At 41.6% G+C, this 19,057-nt stretch overlaps 1 protein-coding gene across 1 annotated transcript in view; it reads left to right on the top strand.

Annotated features, from left to right (window-relative positions):
* The window catches only part of SLC35F1 (solute carrier family 35 member F1), a 201,632-nt gene that overhangs the window by 166,042 nt on the left and 16,533 nt on the right, over positions 1 to 19,057 (top strand). Inside the window, exons 4-7 of the mRNA XM_054393126.1 lie at positions 2,148 to 2,307; positions 6,818 to 6,974; positions 10,410 to 10,462; positions 15,277 to 15,431. Coding sequence (XP_054249101.1) covers positions 2,148 to 2,307; positions 6,818 to 6,974; positions 10,410 to 10,462; positions 15,277 to 15,431 — 525 coding nt within the window. The remainder of the gene's footprint in view (positions 1 to 2,147; positions 2,308 to 6,817; positions 6,975 to 10,409; positions 10,463 to 15,276; positions 15,432 to 19,057) is intronic.

Raw genomic sequence — 19,057 nt, 5'->3', positions numbered from 1 at the left:
TAAAGCAGCCCCATTCAGAGTCAGGACTGAAGACACCCACAGATAAACACAGCAGCATCACAGACCATTGTCTGCACCATGCACTCATAGCAGTTTTATTCTCTTACCATGGCAAAATAGGAAATATGTTTGCTTTTAGCTTGGTGAGATCTGATACCTTCAGTTGTTAACAGGAATGTTGACTGAAATTTGGTTGCTCATTAATTTCATATAACGACACGGTGCAGGCAGTACCTTTAAAATAAGCAATTAAAAAGGAGGCAAATATTGAAAATGATTTTTAGGGAATTACTGGTAGCAACTGGGCTTTATGTACTGTAAATGACATCCAAGCTAAGCATCATTCATCTTTGCTACTGTAAAAGCTTTGTAATTAGAAAAATGACAATTAGGTCTAATGTATTTTCTTAATAGCTGAAATAGCAAATAACAAGCAAAAGAAAAGAAAAAAAAAAGGGCAAAAAAAATAAACAAGAAAGCTCTACTGCAGATTAGGTGATCTGCAATCCCACAGCTTTTGTCTGTAGAATATATGTGCATTTTTTTCTGCTGCAAGACAGGTTTGTCTGAGTTTGAAAAAAAGCAAAGCAGAGTGATGTTAGCCCTGGAGAAAGGAAATGTAAAGCAATACTTGGGAAAATAATTGAGCAACGTACACTCATTGCTTGTATTGTAGCAACCTCATTTATTTCTGTCTACCTCAAAGTTTCATTATAGGCCTACACTAAGCACAGTTCAAGAGCTGTATAAAGCTAATGTACATTACATATGTTTAATGCTTATATCTATTCCTGCTGCTGTTTTCCAAATAGCAATGTGTGGGTTAGACCTTGGCCTGCCAGCCCCAAAGGGGCATTCTTCAGCTGCTGTCAGCATTGCTTGTTTGCAGCAGGTTCTGCGCGTGCATCCTTTCATGTTAGTGCTTAAAAGACACAACTTCACATGCTTGAAAGCACAGGTATGTTTAAATATTGATGGAATGGGAGGAATTCTTAAAATCTCCCTCTAAAAGACTCTTCATGGGCATTTGCATGTTGAAGTACACAGGCTGCAGGTACAGAGAATGTTTGAAACTGGCAGTTGAACCCACACTAGCAGCCTGATACGGCTGAAATTCACAACTGAGTGTTCCTTTCGTGTACTAAACAAAGCAGCCTTCCTCAGACCTCCTGTTCCACAACATTCCAGGTGTCAGGGGTTAAAAATATCCACTGTGTCACTGTGTCTCCTGAGACCCAGTAGTTAGTGGCTGAAGGGTGACATCTTCATGTACTGGAACCCTTCCCAATGCACCAGATAATTATCTTTTGAGGAAGTGGCATTCAAGTCAAGTTTCTTTGAGCTTTTTGTTTTTTACCAGGATTTCTGGTGACATGCCAGTAGTTTCTAAAATATATTTCAGTTTGAAAATTTCAAGGTCCTCTCACAATCATTTGATGTATTTCTTTTCTTCATCATGGATTCTCTGGGTTTCTCTGAATAAAAAAAAAAAAACAACAAACAATTAAAGATTTTATTTCCTAATCCTTCTTACCCAGGATCTATTGGCAAGAAGACTGAATATCTTGCACTATAATTTGGTGGGGTTTGGTTTGGTTTTTTTCCTTTGGAGACAGATGGGATTATTTTTGATGAGTTAACAGTCCCCACAGGCAGCAGATTTTTTCATAAGTATTCTGCATTCAGAAGCTTCTTGATTTATCTGACCAGACTTAATAAATCTGGTCAATTTGTGCTTTATCAACATCACTGCTAATTGAACCTGAAGTGACTGAATTAAAGCATATGTCTAGACTGCAGGAAAACCACCCTCAGTCTTTGTCCATTAATGACCAGAGGTGAGGACCAGATGGAGTGGTGTGGCTCTCTTTTGGCCCAGGTTTCCTTCCCATGGATTTGAAATATGCATCTGAATCCAAGAGCAAAGTGGTGCTTTGGGATGTTACCACAGAGCAACAACTCTCCTGAATTCCTGGAATAGCCATGACCAGAACAGTCCTCTCCTCTGTCTGATGGATGGCATAACCACTTGAATACACTTTCTGTCTGGCACAAACTGCTATTACTCACTATCTGGACTCTACCCTAGTATTTTTGGGCAAAGTGTTAGTAGGTTATTTGCTGACTTTTCTCCTTTCTCTTGACAGCTCCTAGACTGTTTTGTCATCCCAGTGGTGATCCTGCTCTCCTGGTTCTTCTTACTGGTACGATACAAAGCTGTACATTTCATTGGGATCGTGGTCTGCATTCTGGGCATGGGCTGCATGGCAGGAGCAGATGTCCTCGTTGGGAGACAGCAAGGAGCAGGTGAGTAAGGATGGATGGATTGTATGACCAAATTCTGTTCAGAGGACCTATTGACCAGAACGTGCCAGGTTGGGACAGAATCACAGAAAACATCTGGTTGAAAGAGACCTAAAAGGTCATCCAGTACAATCCTTGACCCAGCACTGAAGGGTCAACAGTAAGCCATGTCCCTGCGTGCCAGATCCACACACTACTTGAATACCCCAGGGATGGTGACTCCACCACTGGCCTGGGCAGCCCATCCCAATGTTTGATGACTCTTTCAGTGAAGAAACCTTTCCTAATATCCAGTCTGAACCTCACCTGGTACAGCTTGTAATCATTTCTTCTAGTCCTTTTACTTGCCCTCAAGGAGAAGAGGCTGGACCCCTCCTCACTCCAACCTCCCTTCAGGTAGGTGTAGAGAGCAATGAGGTCTCCCTTCAGCCTCCTCTAATCAAACCCAAAATGGGCAAATTGACAAGAAACTCTGTTCCTCCATTGGTCAAAGCACTGCACCATTCAGTGTTTGCTCTGTCACAAAGGACAGAGAGCAAAAATGTGTGAAGACCTAGAAGCCAGCAGTGCTGCAAATGGACTTTATGGGCTATATTTCTGCAATGCAGGTCACCCATTGTGCAGGCTTGGGGGACAAGCTAAATACTTGTAGTTTCATTCTGGTTTGGCTTAGTTATTTGACTGCAAATCTCAGCCACCTCCTTTTCAAATGGCCTACATCTTTGAGTCATAAGCACCTCTCACATCCACTCTGTGCTCTGACTTCTCCACTTTGCTGCTTTTCGTATGGAAGCAGAGTTGCTGGGTAGATGCTGAAAGAAATCAGCCCTCCATACTAGCTGTGCCAGAGGGGTTTTGCACACACTCTCAGAGTAAAGGTTTGGGATTTGGCTGTGTCACTGTTGAAAAGAACTTCCTTGTGTGTAGAATGTTCTTTTTTTTTACGTGCAGCATCATATGAGTCATGTGTATGTAGCTATTAATGCAGACTACTAGACAGAGTTAGGTTTCATTGATCAACTTCCTCTGTCACATTGATTACTCTAGTGCCAAACCAAATGATGTGGGAAGGCTGGAAATTCTTTTCAAAGGTTGTCAATTAGGCACAGTTTTCATTCTTAATTAAAAGCAGTGAATTGCGAGCTGAGCATAATACACTGGGATTTAAAATTCTTGACTCAGCTTTCTGAATACAAATGCAAGTGCTGTAAGAACTGCATTTGCCTGAATGCTACTAAATAAAACAAGAGAGCTTGTGTCAGTACTCACCATCTCTCCCTGCCCCCTTTTACCTTTGTCCTTTATCCCAAAAGGAGATTTTTTTTTTTTTTTTTTTTAGTTCATTGGTGTCCTACAGAAGTAACCTTGTCCCAGGTAAAAGTGAAAGAATACATTCTGTACTACAAAATCAGCCAGCCAAAACTGTGTAGGGAATTACTGATTTCAGAGGGACCGGGATTCCAGCCCTGGGATTTCAACATCCTGTATCCCACTAATCTGGAAAGTAACTTGCTAGGGCTGGTGAGTTGTGGATCAGCAGGAGCAAGTGGGACAATGAACCTCAGAGGGCAGAGAACAGACTGAAAAACACCAACACTTTGCTATCCAACTGCAATAATTAGATTTTCTTTGCACCAGTATAGCTGTTAGGTAAGATTGTCCAGAAAAATCTGTTAACATGCACTATTGCCTTTTAATTCAGACCTATGCATGAAAAACTGTGTCTGTGCTTATTGCTACACAGAGAGACTGAAGGGGATGAATTTTTAAGTGGCAAAATCAGGTTATTAATGATGTTAACAGGTTATTAATGATGTTAACAGAACAAAACAGATCAGTCAGTTCATATGACTTTCCTTAGCAATGAGACCATTAGATACATGTGGATTTTACATCCTTGAATATATGTCTATTAAGATGTCAGTCTTGGGGAGAACTTCCAAAGTCAGGCTCTTGAGGAAGCAAAAAAAAGGCAGTTGACAGCCAGGAGGATAGACATTGTTAGGAAAGAAACCAAAAATATAGCATAAAACATTTTTGTGCTAGTATTACAAAGTTTTGGTTCACTAAACTCTTGAGTATGATTTACTCAAGTCACTTTAGTCACTGATCTCATAAAGGAAGGGCCAGGAAATAATCCTGTTCAAGGGCATAAAATGGCTTCAGGATGAAGACACCATCGGCAGACTTGGGACATTTCATCTCTTAGAAAGTGCAAGGAAGAGACAGAATAAAATAAAGGTACATGAAGTCTTTAGTGGTATAAAGAGGGTCAGCACAGAGTGATTTAAAATGCTTCTCAGAATCAGAAAATAGTGGGATGCCCAATATAATTTTGAGGTATCAGGCTTAAAAACTAGAAACATGGAGTACTGCAGGCCAAAAATATGTAGACTTTAGATCAATTAATGAAGAATCCTTCAATATCCATGAAGTTTGATGGTCTAATGCAACGTCCACCCCAGATCTATTGAGAACTGCCTAATAAAACATCCTTCTGTGCTCCCCTATTTCACAGAATCACACAGAAGACCACAAAAGATCATTCAGTCCCCTGCCAGAGCAGGATCACCTATACCAAATCATACAGGAACACATCCAGGCAGGTCTTGAATATCTCCAGAGAGGGAGACTCCACAATCCCCCTGGGCAGCCTGTTCTAGTGTTCCCTCACAATGAAAAAAATGTCCTTGTGTTTGCATGGAACTTCCTATGCCTCCTATTTCTTTCTGCTTTCCTCAGATACACTGTGCTGCTCAGTGCCAGAGGAGGGTCCCAGTCTGGACAGACCTGTGCTCTGGTCAGATGCTGCTTTCCTCTTCTGGGAAAGCTCTAAAGGTTGAGGATCACACTTTCTAAACATGAGTGTGCTCTGGGGAGAGCCATCATGGTGTGGTGCCTGGGGACATCCCATCTCATCTCTGAGCTCTCTTTGTTTCACAGGTGCAAATGGATGATAGTTTTGTCTCAGCAGTTCAGCACAACCAGGCTCTAAGGTGAAAAGCTTTTTCAGCAGCACTTCCCCAAAGCGTCAGTGAGTAGCTGCAATAAATACCAAATGAGTGAGCTCAGTGAGGGATGATTGGAGCCACTGTGGAACATCAAATGCATAAGGGGTATGAAGAGGTTTTGCAAAGTGCTGATGCTTATTTTAAATTAAGGGCATCTTCTGTGGATGATTGCAAAAGAAGGCTAAAAGGAAAATAAGTGCTAAATCTTAAAAAGATAAATGGTCAGATTTAAACATGCTGTCAGATGAGGTACATGCAAAACAGAAATTCATTGAGAGATTCAGGTCTGTCCTCTTATAGCTTTTTCTTATTTTCATGAATATCTTCTCACTGGAAATTTCACTTTGGAATGAAAACCAAAGGCTTAAAAGAACTCAGTAAGAAAATTGTTGAAAAGATCCTTTTGAACCAACTAGTATGTTTGCCTTCCATTTTTGTTTACTGCAGTGTGCACTTTACAAGTCAATAACAAAACTTTGAAAGACAGGAACTCAAAAAAAATAGGTCCTGGGTTATTTCAAAAGAAAAAGTTTCATTAAAAAAAAGAAAAAAGCAGAATCAAACCATGACTTTTAGTACTTCAGCATTTCCACTGAACCTTTTCAAAGGAAATTCCATTATATTCAGCCTTTCAGAATATGGTTCTGCAGCAATGTCTGACAACTTTGTGAAGCTGTAGCTCTTGCAGAAATGATTTCACAGGCCATATGTGCAGAGGCAATCACACGAGACATCATTTTGCAAAGCCAGGACCTCAGTTTGCGAGCTGGAACTTGATCAAATCTCCCTGCAGCCCTCCCCACCACCCGACAATAAAAACCTCCAAGACATAAAAAGATCTCAGACAGTCTTTGATAATACAGTGGCTTAGTGATATATACACCTGGAAGTACTGAAAATGCATCTTGGTGTTCATTGCATGCATCAGGAACTGCTATGTTAATTGAAACTCTGTCATTATCATCAGGCTGTCTCCAGCCTGTCCTCCCTTCTCTCTTCCTTGTCAAACAGCTTCATGTGAGAATGAGGTCAGGATTGAGGCTGTAATGATTTCTGCACTCATTTCACAGGTACAAGGAATTTTTGCAGTTGGTTTCCCATCTAAATACTGGACATGTTTTGGACTGGCTGGATTTCAAGGCGAGATGCAAACTGCTCCACATGGCTGAGTCACATTCTATCTACAGCAAAAGTAATGATAACAAAAGAAGAAGGATTAGTCATTGAAGAGCCATTTAGTTTCTGATTTTTTAATTATTTTTTTTTTACACATTTTTCAGATTCTTTCAAATTCCCTTGTCTGGAGCAAGGATAAAGCTCTCCCTTTTCTCTGTGAGATTTTGCTGGAGGATTGAATGCAAACGTTTTTGCTCAGCTCAGCAGACAGGGGCTATTTGGTGACTCAGGACTGAAATCTGTAGGGAAAAAGCTTGCAGTGGTTCGAGACAAAAAAAATGGTTGCTTTGAAACATTCTGATTTTTTCCCCCCTGTTTATTCCCAGGTGAAAATAAGCTGATAGGGGATCTCTTAGTGCTGGGAGGAGCAACGCTCTACGGCATCTCAAATGTCTGTGAGGAGTACATCGTCCGAAACCTGAGCCGAGTGGAATTCCTGGGCATGATTGGACTCTTTGGCTCCTTCTTCAGTGGAATCCAGCTGTAAGTGAGCAGGTTTGAGCCCCAGGGTCATTCAAATAACTGCAGCTGTGGCCTCTGTTGAGGTATTCTAACCCTTTCTTTGAAGGTAGCTATTTCTTGGGGAAAATGTGTAGAGGTGTCCTCTAATTAGAGGTGTCCTCTAATGCTGGAATTTGCACAAGTTTTCAACTCCAGGCTGGTGAATTTGAATAATAGCACAGATTTGCACCTGAATGCTCAAGCATTGGTGTAGTAGGACTGGAGTAGTCACTTGGGGAGGGAGGAGTAGAAGACACATCCTACCATCTTGTTGATGCATCCTTCAGGTTTCTCTCTGAGCTACGAATAACAAAGTCTACAACTCCCTCTGGTTCTGCTTCATACTTTTCAAAGGTCACTCTAGGTTTCTAAAGGTGTAGAAAACTCATCTAGCCAGAAAGCATTTTACTGATTGGCTCATTCTGTGTAACATGTTATAATATGGTGGAAACAAGGCAAAAGCCTGTAAAAAGCTGGCCTTTTCTCTTCAAAATATGTAGTACTCAGGTGATTGGCACGTGGACTTCAGAACCCACTGAATCCTGTCTTTATCCCCATATACCTAATGAGCATCTCACCTACAAGCATAAGAGTTGGAAGGCAGGTCCCAGTGCTGTAGTACTGGGGCTGGTGAGAGTTTAATACAAATCAGCATGGGATGGCCACATTTTATGTACATCCTTCTCTGGGGCTTGTCACACAGAATAACTTCTGATTACTAGTCCAAACCAGGATGCTTCTCTGCACATCTGAGCTACTTAGCCTCTGAGAACAGAGACTAATCAAAACAATAGCTCACTAATTCTCACTTAATTAGTTCTTTAGGCAGAAAGCTTCTTATATTTATGAGGGATCTGAATGTGTGATTTAAAATTATTTCTGTTAACTGGCTGCCACACAAACAGTTCCTTTTAAAACAATATAGGATTCAAGGGCACATAAATGTGCCTAGTATCTTTGTCTAAAGGGTTTTTGTTACCTACCAGTGTTCAGGAGGGCATGAGAGTGGTGCCCTTGCCTTGCTCTGTGTGTAAAAACTGTCATGTTCATGTCTTGTATTTCTGAATTTAATTATAGTGCCATTAGCCCTTTCTGACCCAAGCAGTTAGTCACCATTCAGGGTCTGTGAGTTGTTTTGCTGGAGAGAAGAAGCTGGTGCTGGAACAAGGCAATCTTTGTATACAGAGGACACAACTGGACGGAAACAATAAGAAACTATTTCTTTGCTGAAAGCCCTAAGGTGTTGGTAGTCAACCTCTGACCCAAAAGTTCTCACCAGCAGATTTGTCTCCACCAGCTTCTGCAGGTTCTATTTGTTTTGGTTTTTTTTTGCTGCTAGTGCTTTTGTGGTATGTGGAGATCCAACACTTAGCTCATTTATGTACCTTTTTAACAAGGTGGCAAAAGTTTTCATTTTGGGAGAGGCCAATAACGTTTCTGCTACTTGGTTCCATGAAGCAGTTCAGCATTTTCTTACCTTTGCCTGTAACGAAGGGCGAACACCACACAGTTATGTGCTCACAGAGGTTTAATTTAACCAAGCACAGTTGTTTCAAAGAGAAGCCAGCTCTGCATGCTGTGATTCCAGACTTTGAAACACTGCTACTTCAGAACCACCTTTAGGTCCTATAAATTGAAGTAGTCTGGGAAAGGAATGTCTCAGAGACAGGATTCCAAGGCTTGTTTCTAAAAAGCAGCTTTCTACCCAGTCAGCTCCCAGCCTGTACTCTTATATAGGGTTATTCCACTCCAGGTGCAGGAGTTCATATTTGGTTTACTTAAACTTCATGAGCTTTCTCTAGGCTACTGGTAGTCCACTGTCACCATCACATCCACCCATTCAGTTCACACCTATTGACTCTCTAAGGCTTTTTCAGGAAGTCATGTTGGAAGCTTGCTAAAGTCAAGGTAGGTTCTCCTCATCCTCTCATCGATTCCCTACTCTTTATTTACTGAGCCTGCCATCTCATCACAGAAGGCAGTCACTTTGTTCAGGCAGGGTCTGAAGAAGTCTGTGCTAGCTGTTTCCAGCCATGTGTTCTTCATTTTTGCCACCAGCTTCTGGGAAGATTTGCTCCATAATCTTTGTGAAGGTCAGTGCCAGGCTGTAGTTTTTGATCTTTTTGAAACTGGATGTAGCACATTTTTCTTTTCAGTCATCAGGCACCTCCTCCAATCACCACAACCTTTCACAGATCACCATAGTTCCAATTCTTCAGTGAATGTGGCATGACTAAATGACAACCTCTGGCAAAATTGTTCTTTCCCCTCTTTGTTGATAATTAATCACAGGCTATAGCATGCTGCATTACACTCTCTTTGTCCTGGATAGGCAGCAGCATGAAAGCAATGTTCCTGCATTTAAGTTACATCAAAATCTGTATGCCAGAACAAGAGACATTGCAGTTTGTTTTCATGATATTCTTCAGGACTTGCTGGTAAAAGAGACAGATGCCTTATGCATGCAAAGAGACTTATAATTTAGTTATTTTGCAGACAAAATAATCTTATTATTCCATACACGGTATTAGATTTGCCACACATCAGCAGCAAGCAAATTAAAATTTCCAGGATGCAACTCTGTAGACCAGATTAATCTGGAAGGCACTGAGTTCCTGCAGGTTCACTATTAGACTTGGTTATCAACATCCCACCTTTCATGCTAGGTACTTTCTTTTTCAATCTGTGTAATTCCATGGTTTATACTCGTTTAAAATAGTGTCCAGACTAGCATGCAGAGCTCTGCACAACAGGAGGTATCTGCAAATCACAGATCACAGAAAACAGTTAGCTGGGTGAAGACCTAGCTCTTGAGATACCTAATTTCCAAGAGTCTGTTTGCCTGGAGTGGGAAGCACTGACTCATTGCTACCTTAGAATTTTCTCCATCTGGGATTTTGATGTTAAAGATGTTGAAAGTTGATTTCTGTGGCTTGGCCCATCCTTTGCTTTGTTTTCTGACTTTCATTGCTGAGCCTGTTTGATCTGTCTCACATGTAAAAAAAAATCACAGTACTCTCCCCAAAGCCAGCCTGCAGAGCCACTCTGAAGGGTGAATAACTCAGAGACATTATTAATCATTACAGTTCAAAGCTTTCAGAATATTAATTCAGAAGAGTACAAGAGGATTGAACACATAGGGGGATGGGTACTTTGGGCAGGTATAGAGAGAGCTGAAAATAAACAGGTGGAAATTGGATGCTATATCATCTGATTACTACCCTGAAGATCTTTCAAATACACAGATGTAGGGATAATAGCAGAGTGGATTAGCAAAGTCTGATTACATTTGGTTCCTACAGAGATTTTATGTTATAAGATTATATGTGTTGTTTTGTCCAGCACTTGAACTGAATGAGTGGAAATGATTTAACTTCTGTTCTCTTCCATCAAATTTTGCCTTTTCTTCCCTTATAGTGCAATCATGGAACACAAAGAGCTGCTGAAAGTTCCCTGGGATTGGCAAATAGGTAAGAAAAGACTTGACCTCGTTGAAGGTGCTTGCTGAAGGAGGCATGGAGACTACCAGCATTTGGGGAGGCAGGCAGAAAGTTTCACAGGAGCCAATGCTTGTGACTCTTCCACCAGCTGCTGCCAAAGGATGAAGCACATGCTTCCTCACCTTTCTTCAATGATCTGTCCTCCCACTGCCATATCATGCCTTCCTTGTACCAACAGCTGAACTGTATGAATGCCATAAGAGAATTATTCAGACAGCCATGAAGTATAACAGTGGGGTTCCAGTTCTGAGATTCAGTGCAACACTGGGACAAATAAATGAGGAAGTCACTAAGAACAAACCTTTTCAGTGAATGCCAAAGAAACAAAATGGAACCTAATTAAAAAAAAAAAAAAAGTTAAAAAGTACTTTCAGTGCATATTATAGCCTGATCAAACTCATTTCCAGTGGGAGCATTTCTCTATGCAAATAGTTAATTGCTTCCTAAGTAGTGTCGGTGGAATATAGCAGATGTGTCTTTTAGACAATTTTAGGTAGCATCATGCAGGATAAGAGAGTTCTGCTATGCAGTGGATTGTGTTTTCCCATTTCAGTGTGGAAGCTGAGTGTATGGACTAAGACTCCCTTCTCATTAAGTCCAACAAATTATTTGCATTACAAACAAATCAGCATTTAGGAGAGTCCCTTTAGGAGAGTCCCTTTAATCACTTTTTCACTATTTCTGACAACAGAAGAAATTACAGAATGCAAATAGTATAGAGCTGAGATGTGTAGCAGGGGATTCAAGCTTTGGCAAATCATTGAGAATGGCTTCTTAACTAGTTTCAGAATGAGCATCAAAATGACAGCTCAGAAGTGTGAAAAGGCAGCTGGTTATGTGGGGAAACCTTGAGGACAGGGGATAGAAGTTGTGAAACACACTGATGTTGCCTTTGAACTTAGTTCACAATTCCCTCTCATAATCATAAACATTAGCAAAACCAGTGCAGCTTTCAACAAAACACTGCACCTAGAAGTCTTGGAGATCTGATGGTTGAGCCATAAAGTTAAATGACAAATCAATTTAAAGTATCTGTGGAGAAGCACACTCAACTGCCTGCTTTAAGTGTGTTGGCCTTCTTTAATCTGAGATAATTAGCATAATTGCATCAGTGTTTGTTTATACTTCATGATAAGGAGCTCAGGGACATAATGAATCTGGTACTGGTTGAACTAGCAGTGGTCTTGGTGAATTAATGTTCTAGCTGTGTAAATGTCATATATACTTCCAGGGGAGTTCTGTAGTAACTCAATCCCAGTGAGAAGGGATATTAAAATAAAAGTCCTGCTTGGTCTGTGATGCCACTGAAATGTTACTGAAAGTTAGTCACTAATTCTGAAGAGTTCTTACAGTTCATAAGGAGGAGATCATCTTAGCAAGAGCATCATAGCTGTGCACTTGTTTTGTTAGAGCAATGATTGAAGTGCAGCATAGGTGTACACAGAGCAAATGGTGACAACTGGGTGCAGTTCTGTCTTTTTCCTTGGTTTCCCCTGCACTGGGTGTGCTTTCCCTTGCATTGGCAGTGACACAGAGTTGTCAAGCAGTGACTGACAAATCTGAGGCAGGGTGTTCACAGCCTTGTCCTGAAGTCATCCACTTCAACAGACTCAAACCTGCAGCCTGGCAGAGTTCAATCAGCAGCCTTCTGAACGGTGGTGATAAAGTCACAGCAGGGGACCTAATAAAATGCAGTGGCCTGTTGCCACCTGCCACCATTGTGCTATTAAGAATAGATGAGCTACCTATCAGCTGATGTAAAATATAAATGTTTGGGGTTTTTTTAACATAAAGATCTAGAGGCAATCTGTTATGTCTGTCATGTTTAAAAGAGGCTGTGGCCCTCCTGGTTTTAATTTTGGAAATTGCCCTGATCCATCACATCCTCTTCACACTTAGTACAAGTCCATGTTGTTCTGCTTGAATCCTTCAAGGTCTAAGTATTAATACCTGCTGACAACTTGACTGAGAGGAGAATGATTATGGTGGTCTGACTGAGTGGTTTCATATGAGACCATGATACATTTTGTAGAGTGATAGATGAAATAATGAGAAAGGAAACTAGCCTCAGTTTTATTTAAGGGAAAAGCCGGTCTGACTTTCCAAGGAAGTGTACTTTGTAACTTTGTGCACCTTAAGCCCCCAGTTCAGCTGTGTGCCAGCACATCTGAAAGCAGACAGTTACAAATGATGAGCTTCTCAGGGTTTAACACAGAGCAACTAATCAGCAGATTCTCACCCTCTACTCTGCTCTCGTGAGACCACACCTGGAATATTGCCTTCAGTTTTGGGGTCCTCAGTTCAGGAGGGACAGGGATCTGCTGGAGAGAGCCCAGCAGAGGGCTAGAGGATGATGCAAGGACTGGAGCACTGCCCTGTGAGGAGAGGCTGAGAGCCCTCAAGGGGATTTTTAGTCTGGAGAAGAGAAGACTGAGGGGGATTTAATCAATGTTTATAAATATCTGAGGGCTGGGTGTCAAGAAGGAGGGCACAGGCTCTGCTCAGTTGCACCCTGTGATAGGACAAGAGGCAATGGACATAAACTACAGTGCAGGTGGTTCCACCACAACATCAGGAGGAACTTCTTCACTGTGAGGGTCCCAGAGCACTGGAACAGGCTGCCCAGAGAGGTTGTGGAGTCTCCTTCTCTGGAGACTTTCAAGACCCATCTGGATGCACTCCTGTGCCACCGGTGCTGGATTCTGCGGTCCTGCTCTGGCAGGGGGGTTGGACTTGATGATCACTTGGAGGTCACTTCCAACCCCTAACATCCTGTGAAAATCACCTCCTAACTTATCAGGTTGCTTCCTTCCAGTGCCTGCTACAGGCAGTTGGTGCCAGTGACTCAGCGCCTGGTTAGACACAAGTCCCAGCAGCTGGGACTGCAGCAATAGTGGTGATTGCCAACGCTGCCATTTGCTCTGCAGGGGTACCCAAGGAAGCTGAGACTACAAACCTTTGACTTAAAGCATATTTTTAGTCTGAAAACTGGCCCTCTAAGGAGCAATATTTGAAAATCATACATTGTTATTTCCAGTTTGCTTACTGTCACCACCAAATGCCATCCAGCTGGTGGGAATTACATGTATTTTTAAGATATAAATGAAATGCTTCTTTATATTCACCTCTGATAGGAAAACAATAATTTAAGCAGTTTTCCACTGGAACTGAAATGCCCTTTGGAAGAGAAGGCAGTGAAGGGCATGTTGTTGGCTGTCAAGGAATGTAAACACTAAAGCAATACCATAAAATTGTACTGTTAGTTGAGAGCATAGCCCAGCAGAGCACCTGGATATGTCCCTGAAATCCAGACTGCCTAGCAGGGGCTTGGTGGACCAGCTGGTGATTTGCACACTGTGCTTTGAGAATGCTGACTTCAGGTCCAGAAGGATTTTACAACTGACCTGTTCTTGGTTTAAGCCTGGAAGGGAAGCTGACTAAATGCTCAGGTGTGCAAACAGTTTCTCATTGATCAGAACTCATTTGCTTGCTCCAGCAGAGTTAGAGAGTTTGCATAGAGCAGCTCTTTCAAGCACTGCCTAAGACTGATTCTGGTGTTACCCATATAAAACACATAGCTTAAAACTTTGCTACCTGTTAGTAAAAGCAGTTCTTACCATGGTTATCCGTGTTCTGAATATAAATTCATTCTTATCCCATAATTGTGACATTTTGTGACTGCTCTATTTATTTGAGATGGATGTCCACTTACATTACAGCCTTTCTAAGAGACTCAAAACTATCACAGCTGATTTTGTCCTTTCAGACAGGTTTTCTACAGAGCTTTTAGCTAAGTGGATCTCTGCAAGCAGATACAAATCATAGGGGCTTTTTTTCCTTCCCCCTTCTGATCCCTTTCAGGATTTTGGAAATCAGATTTTCTGTAACTTCTAGGCAATAGCAACATGCTCTGAAGAGCTGTCAGGAGTCTAAATTTAGGCTCCTGCAGCATACAGCAGCCTAAGGAGTATCATTTGCTTGAAAGCAGAGGAGCAAAGTGTTTACTGGGTTTTTAACTTCATATTGATTAATTTGCCTTGCGACTTATCAAGTAATAACTGAAGCAATGAATTCTTTCCCAGTAAGTTATTTAGTTTTTTTTTAAATTAAATTACATTTTTACTGTAATGTATTTTTATCATATTAGTGTCTAACAATCTAATTTGTGTGAGACACTCTGTAAACATGCAGCAAGGAGTCTCAGCTCTGGAAAGCTTTATTAAGGAATGCAGACAAGGAGCAGAGGTGCAGAACTGTGAAGTGGGTTGTCAGGTTTGAGGGCAATACAAGACTAGGACCTCTGTCAGTTGAGTGCTGTCCTTGTGAATAAAACCACTGCCTCATTAACTCCTCTGCAAATACTTTCGACTCACTTTTTTGGGTCCCTTCTGAGAAAACATTGTGTGCTCTGTACAACTCAGGTGAACTCATATGGCCTTGGAGACATTCAGCTCCATAAGAGACTAGATTTAATTTGTCCAAATTAAGGTTGGGCATGAGGTATTCAGTAGAAGCATGAGCCACCAATTTAAACCAGCTCTGCTATCATGGACAGCAGAGAGAAATACCTACTGTCCACTGCTGATATGTTTTTCATTGGTTTTATATTTAGAATTATGTTCTCAGTGCTTCTCTATATATTTGTGTCTCTCAATAATTTGAATCCATGTTCCTTTGAAAAAGCATTATTCGTTCTTTTCTAAAAACACAGCCAGCTTATTTCCAGCAGCACTCATTTCTGCAGGCTATGGAAGGTCACTTTGCTTCTTGTTTCTCTTCCCCAGGCTTGCTGTATGTTGGTTTCAGTGCCTGTATGTTTGGCCTCTACAGCTTCATGCCAGTGGTCATAAAGAAAACCAGTGCTACTGCCGTCAACCTCTCCCTGCTCACAGCTGACTTGTACAGCCTCTTCTGTGGATTATTCCTCTTCCACTACAAGGTATGTGGAAAGGAGAGATGTATTTAGGTAATAGCAGTATGCCTGAAGAAACTTCAATGCAGAACCATGAAACCAAAGAAGCCCTTCCAAGCTTTGTTAGGTCTACACGGTACAGACTTCTTTATGCTTCAGGCTTCCCACACCAAAGCCAATTTGGTTTTATGGTTTCCAGTTTTTAAAGAGAGCTCGCTTGGTCTGGTTGTTACAAGTTTCAAGATTTAAGTACTTGGTCATTAAGTAATTTCATTTCATACTTACCAGAGGTAACTTCCAACAGCTCTGACCAGACCTGGTGTGGCAGCATGAAGGAAAGGACTCTTCCAAAAATCTATTTCCAGTTCTTCATTGCTGCTTTTTCTTTGTGCTTTGTAGTCATCCTATAATCCATATAACTTACCAATGCCTCTCCTTGCCTCTTCCCAGCTGAAGTGCTGCTAAGGAGAAGATCTTTGTGAGAACTGGTGGAGGAACCTTTACCTGAAATGTAGTATCAGCTTCTGAGCTGTCAGTGCCTCCTTTCACACCCTTCAAACTTATGAGGCAGAGGGAATTTGAAAAGAGAGGCTGTATTCTGACATCACCTAGATTTAAAAGCCCACTTAATTATCTGGTTACTTCTTTAGGTACCATGGTTTTATCCTTAGTCAAATCACTTCCCCCTTTTCTTTCTGATTTGCTGCCAGGTATCATTTTATGTGAAGAAGTAGAGCTGTGAAATATGTGATTCCAGCTCAGTAATGAAGTCTAATACGTTAACATTAAATGATCTAAATTAATTCTCCTCCTAAGACTGGTCACACTTGCTTGTTTTCTAGCTTCTGGAAAGCTGGTTTGTTCCTAACACAGCTTTGCATCTCCTTCAGATGTGCAGGACCTTCTGCTCATTGCTGCACTGACCAGTGAGCACAGACCCACTGCACTGGGAAGCAAATAGTTTTATGCTGAATTAGGATCAACTGAGAGTTTTTAGAACCCCTTGCAGAATGTAGTTTTATGAGGCTTTCAAGAAACAGTTAGGATTTTTTCCTTAAGCTGCTACTTTTATCACCTGACAGGTTTATTGCACCTATAGCTGTAAATCTATGAAAATCCATGGAAAATACAGGAAATTAATTTAACTGAGCTTTTGAACCTCTGAAACCAAACTGAGGGGGAGATTGCGTTTGAATTGTTTTGATTCTTTAGCATTTCATTGTTTTTTGATAATACAGACTTGCAACATCACCACATACAGGGCAATGAGTTTATAAACAGCTGCACTTGTACTCTTACCCCTTGTGCAGTGATCTTTGTAGAGCATTGAACAGCTCCCAGCTAGAAATGCAGCATGTTAACTTGGCACAACTCTGGTGCTATACTTGAAATTCAAGTTAATTCTTCAAGGTGTTATTGTTTTAAAATGTAATGGTTTGTGACTTTCTTGTTGGTGACATGGGCAGAGGCATTGAGTGCACCCTCAGCAAGTTTGCTGATGACACCAAGCTGTGTCATGCAGCAGACAGCTGGAGGGAAGGGATCCATCTAGAAGGACAGGCTGGAGAGCTGGGCCCAAGTCAGCCTCATGAGGTTCAACAAGACCAAGTGTAAGGTCCTGCATCTGGGTCAGGGCAATCCCAAGCACTGATACAGGCTGGGCAGTGACTGGCTGGAGAGCAGCCCTGAAGAAAAGGACTTGGGGATGCTGGTGGATGAGAAGCTCAACATGAGCCAGCAGTGTGCACTTGCAGCCCAGAAAGCAAATCACAGCCTGGGCTGCAGCAAGAGAAGTGTGGCCAGAAGGATGAGGGAAGTGATTCTCCCCCTCTGCTCTGCTCTGGTGAGACCCCACCTGGAGTACTGCATCCAGTTCTGGAGCCTCTATTACAGGAAGGATCTGGAGATGCTGGAAGGTGTCCGGAGAAGTGCCATGAGGATGATCAGAGGGCTGGAGCTGCTCTCCTATGAGGACAGACTGAAAGAGTTAGGGCTGTTCAGTCTGGAGAAGAGAAAGCTCTGAGGAGATCTTCTTGTGGCTTTCCAGTATCTTAAGGGGGTACAAGAAAGCTGGGGAGGGACTTTTTAGGGTGTCAGGGAGTGATAGGACTGGGGGAATGGAACAAAAGTAGAAATGGGTTGATTCAGATTGGATGTTAGGAAGAAGTTTTTCACCATGAGGGTGGTGAGGCACTGGAACAGGTTGCCCAGGGAGGTGGTGGAAGCCTCATCCCTGAAGGTTTTTAAGGGCAGGCTGGATGTGGCTGTGAGCAACCTGATCTAGTGTGAGGTGTCCCTGCCCATGGCAGGGGGGTTGGAACTGGCTGATCCTTGAGGTCCCTTCCAACCCTGACAATTCTATGATTCTATGATTTGAGGTAGAAGACTAGATTGTAGTTTATTGTTCTTAAAATTATCTACACTCCCCAAATAAAAGCTCTGTTGTAGGTTAAGGGTTAACTGTTGCACCATAGAATGTTTTGCTTGGGAGCTGTTTCTTTTTTTTTTTTTTAACATTTTAGTCTCAGCCTTAGCTTTATTTTTTCTGGGAATTATCAAAGTCCATACTTTTCATTTGCAAGCTGTGTGTTGTGGTTTAGCCATTTGAAGTAAATTGGGTTCTCCCTAAATAATCTGAGCAGTTTATTTTGTGTTTTGCACTAGCTAGAGCATGCATACTGCTTGTGCTCTGCCACCAGCAGGTGTAGTGTCACACTATATTATATCATTAACTAGCAAGCCAGGCACAATCAGTTATACTCTGCCTTGGCAGGTTCATTCATTATTTTATCCAAGATGCAACTCTTAAAATTCAGATTTTTCTGGATACAGTAGCAATTTGCAAATGAAGAAAATGCACATCTTTCATAATAAATCAAGGAAGTCATGTATTGTCATCTAGAGTCATGGAGAGGACCTGTGAGAAAGGACTTGGCCACACAGATAAAGGTGATAATCAAAACCTTTCAGCCCCAGAAATCTGAAATGTTGCTAGGCAAAACCTCACTTGCTGATACTTACTGATGCTTCTAAAAATGACTTTTCAATACTCACAGCAGAGTCCCTCCCTTGGAAGGGAGCATATGACAGCTTTCTCATGATATCAAGAAACGAGCCATGAAGGAGACTGGCTTTTAACATAATGCAGAAAAGAGGCTACAAGATGGGGGCACTGGGTTCCAATTTCATTTTTGCCAGCACAGAGCCTAAAAAAGGCAAATGAATTTGGCCCTTGCTGGAAATGAAGGAGAAGAATTAGGAGCCTCCATTAAAACCAGGTACCTTACCATCCTGATTCACATCACTGAAGGCAGTGTGAGGTTTTTACTGGCTTCAGTGGGTTTCAGTTTATTTTCCTACATTAGTGAAGTCTGCCACTCAAGGAGTAGGAATCTTACAAAAATTCAGAGTTTATGACTATGGAGATAAAGAGGAGGCCTTGCTGTGACTCTAAGTCCTCCAGAGTCCTGGTTTTTGTTAGTGAAAAATGGATATGATGTCTGTGGTTTAGGAACAGGACACAGAATTGGTGTGGAGGAGGAGTGTTTGTTTATTAGTTTGATTTTCATTTGGCAGCCTTCCAGAAACACCTGTGAGACATTTCCCAGTCATTTGACCAAGCTGAGAAAACACTTCAAATCATTTTCTCACCT

Source organism: Indicator indicator, chromosome 27, assembly GCF_027791375.1.
Source record: "Indicator indicator isolate 239-I01 chromosome 27, UM_Iind_1.1, whole genome shotgun sequence".
NCBI classification, from domain to species: domain Eukaryota; kingdom Metazoa; phylum Chordata; class Aves; order Piciformes; family Indicatoridae; genus Indicator; species Indicator indicator.
Note: the sequence above shows the minus strand (reverse complement) of the source record. Positions and strands in the feature narration are given on the sequence as shown.